This window comes from Camellia sinensis, chromosome 10 (assembly GCF_055761805.1).
Source record: "Camellia sinensis isolate YWXY chromosome 10, ASM5576180v1, whole genome shotgun sequence".
NCBI classification, from domain to species: domain Eukaryota; kingdom Viridiplantae; phylum Streptophyta; class Magnoliopsida; order Ericales; family Theaceae; genus Camellia; species Camellia sinensis.
Window position 1 is genome coordinate 104,236,045 of NC_138970.1, and position 2,707 is coordinate 104,238,751.

General features: G+C 34.1%; 1 protein-coding gene across 1 annotated transcript; it reads right to left on the reverse strand.

Annotated features, from left to right (window-relative positions):
- Window positions 1-1,407: 1,407 nt before the first annotated feature.
- LOC114306330 (uncharacterized) lies at window positions 1,408-2,503 on the reverse strand. Its single transcript, XM_082890319.1, has 2 exons — window positions 2,090-2,503; window positions 1,408-2,004 (listed from the first exon to the last, which is right to left on the reverse strand). Exons 1-2 carry the CDS (start codon window positions 2,501-2,503, stop codon window positions 1,408-1,410), a joined length of 1,011 nt encoding a protein of 336 aa, XP_082746445.1.
- Window positions 2,504-2,707: the final 204 nt, after the last annotated feature.

The following is a 2,707-nucleotide window of genomic DNA, read 5'->3' on the forward strand; positions in this document are numbered from 1 at the left end:
TTTAATGCCTATTTGTTATACTGTTTTGAGGTTGGGCAGAAGTTAGATTTGTCTTACATAATTATGAAAGAAATGGTGCTGGCAAATCAAGAAATGGGCCGGTCATTACTGTTTGGGGCACTCTTGACAAAAATTTTCAAATATTTTAAGGTTCATCTTGCAAATGAAATGGAGATCAAAATCCGTTCACCCATTACGCAATATACTGTGAATCGTGCTGGTGCAGCCGCCAATTTAATGGGAAATGATAATGCTGCAGAAGATTCAGAGGATGAAGTCCCACCAGATGATGGTCGACAAGATCCTCCTGTCAATGTGATGCCATCAACTGAACCACCTCAATATTGGACTAAATTTTTGGCCATAGAAGAACAACGTTATAATCAACGCGTTGAATGGGAACATCAAATGGCTAATCAGGTCAATTCGTTGGGTACTCAGTTTGAGACATTTGCCACTGCACAGAACTCATTAATTGAACAATTTGGTGAGTTTCGTTTGGACATTGGAAGACGTCATGACATGGCAAACAATCGCATTGATAGAATTGAGCATCGTGTAAATGACATATACCATCTCTACTTCCCTCCTCCACCACAACCAGATAATGACTGCTGATCGGTGTGCCATTATGTGTTTCCATTGTTTTGTCTTGTATTATTTTCACAACCTTTTGTTAGGTAAATTTCTTTTATGAATGTACTGATTTTGTAATATTATGTGATATAAAATGATCTTGCTTCGGTATTACTTTAGCACCATCTTTTCGACCTTCACTCATACCATAATCTGTAATATGTTATTAATGTTTCTGATTACTTAAATTTATAGGAATGTTTTTGAAAGGTGTAATGGTAACCAAAGAAAAGAATAAAGGATGTATTTATATGTAAGTAGTTATCTGTAATACTGTATGTACATGTACAACATATTCTTATTTGAGAAATCAGACAGAGGAGATTCATTGAGATGAAGATAAGACGCAGATTGAATGAAGGGTGAAATTATAAAACCTTGGAATTATAATCATCTATAACAATATGAAGATGTAGCCCATTGGACTTGATTGCGTAACAGAAGAACAACACCCATTTAGATAGTTGTAGGAAATTGTAGAAGAAAAAAAAATATATGAGCCCCTTAACTGACATATCCATGAAGAAGAATTGCATTCATGATAAGTACTTAGCAATTGGTGTGTTTTGTTTTTACCAATCAATATGGTATCCAAAGAAGCAGTAGAGAATAGAACGCAATCATCTCAAGAAACAAAAACTGAGAACAAATTAATTAATTTCTAATTTTACATAAATAGAAAACGCAAGTGAGACATTTCATATAATTGTACAGTTTTTCCGTTTCCTTTTCCAATAGATGACACCAATAAACCAGTAAATACAGAACCTTTCAAGGTAATCTATTAGTTGTTCGAAATAAAATCTGTCGTTGAAGATCTTCGTAGTACGCCCTTTGCATTGGATTTAAATTTGTCATGTCTATTAACATTATTTTATGATCTTCATTTCGTTGTTCTCTTTCATTCATCATAGATAGGAGTTTTAGTTGTTCCTCCCTATCGTCGGCCCTTCTTCGACGGTCTGCAGCTTTCTGGTTACGGTCGATCGCCTTTTGTTCATCTCGCTCAATAGTTCTAGCAGAAATAGTTGATAACACTTCAACCATTTTGGATTGGTTGGCAGCCATTTCATCAAATCTACTATCGTGGGTTGTTTGATTCTTCAACTTCTCTTTCACTGCTTTAGTACCAATTGGTCGTGTTGATGGATTAGATGGTTCTTCGTGCAGAACATTATTCTGGTTGGATTGAAATGCATCACATTCTCCAGTTGGTGGATTAGAACATGGATAAGCGTGTTGCGTACTCTTTTTGGATTGTGTTCGAAATTCATCCCACTTACAACTTCGGCGCAAAATATCCCAACATGTATCAAATGTGAAGTGTTTTTTCTGTATTGCATGATACATCCGCTTTGCTTCAGCGACCTACAAAAAAAAATTACAACAATTTTAATAACAAATATGCATTTAGAGAAGAAATTTGATATTTAATAACATAAATAAATGTTACCATGTCTGCCTCAGTTGTTCCACTTTGTTGCCTCAGTTGAATTTGTTCAAGAAAACCACAGAATTGATTAATTGCCTTTTGCATGGCAGACCAACGGTGAGACAAAGAAATACGGTTTCGATTTGATTCACCACTCAATTGTGAATTAAAATTAACAAGTACTCGTTCCCAAAATATAACTATAGTCTGACTATTACCAGTAATGGGATCTTGAGAGACTGCTAACCAAGATCTACATAAAGTTTCATCTTCTATAATTGTAAATGCTTTACCACGAGAAACACGAGAAGCTTCTGAAATGAAATGATTATCACTGCTCTGCGTGTTCTGTTCTCGCGAAGTTTCCGACATAAAATTAATATCAGTGCTGTGCTGAAACATTTGTGATTCTTCTAACATTTGAAAATCTTCCATAACTTCAAAAAAATACAGTACATACAATATGTAAAATAATAAAAAATATTAGAATGATATACAATATAAATTAAAGTTTCAAAGGAGAAAAATCACAGAAGAAACAAAATTCACAACATACAATGTAATGCTCTTCTAAAAAAAAAAGACTCTGTCATCTTGATATACAAAACTGATATATTTATAGAACACATTATCAATGGT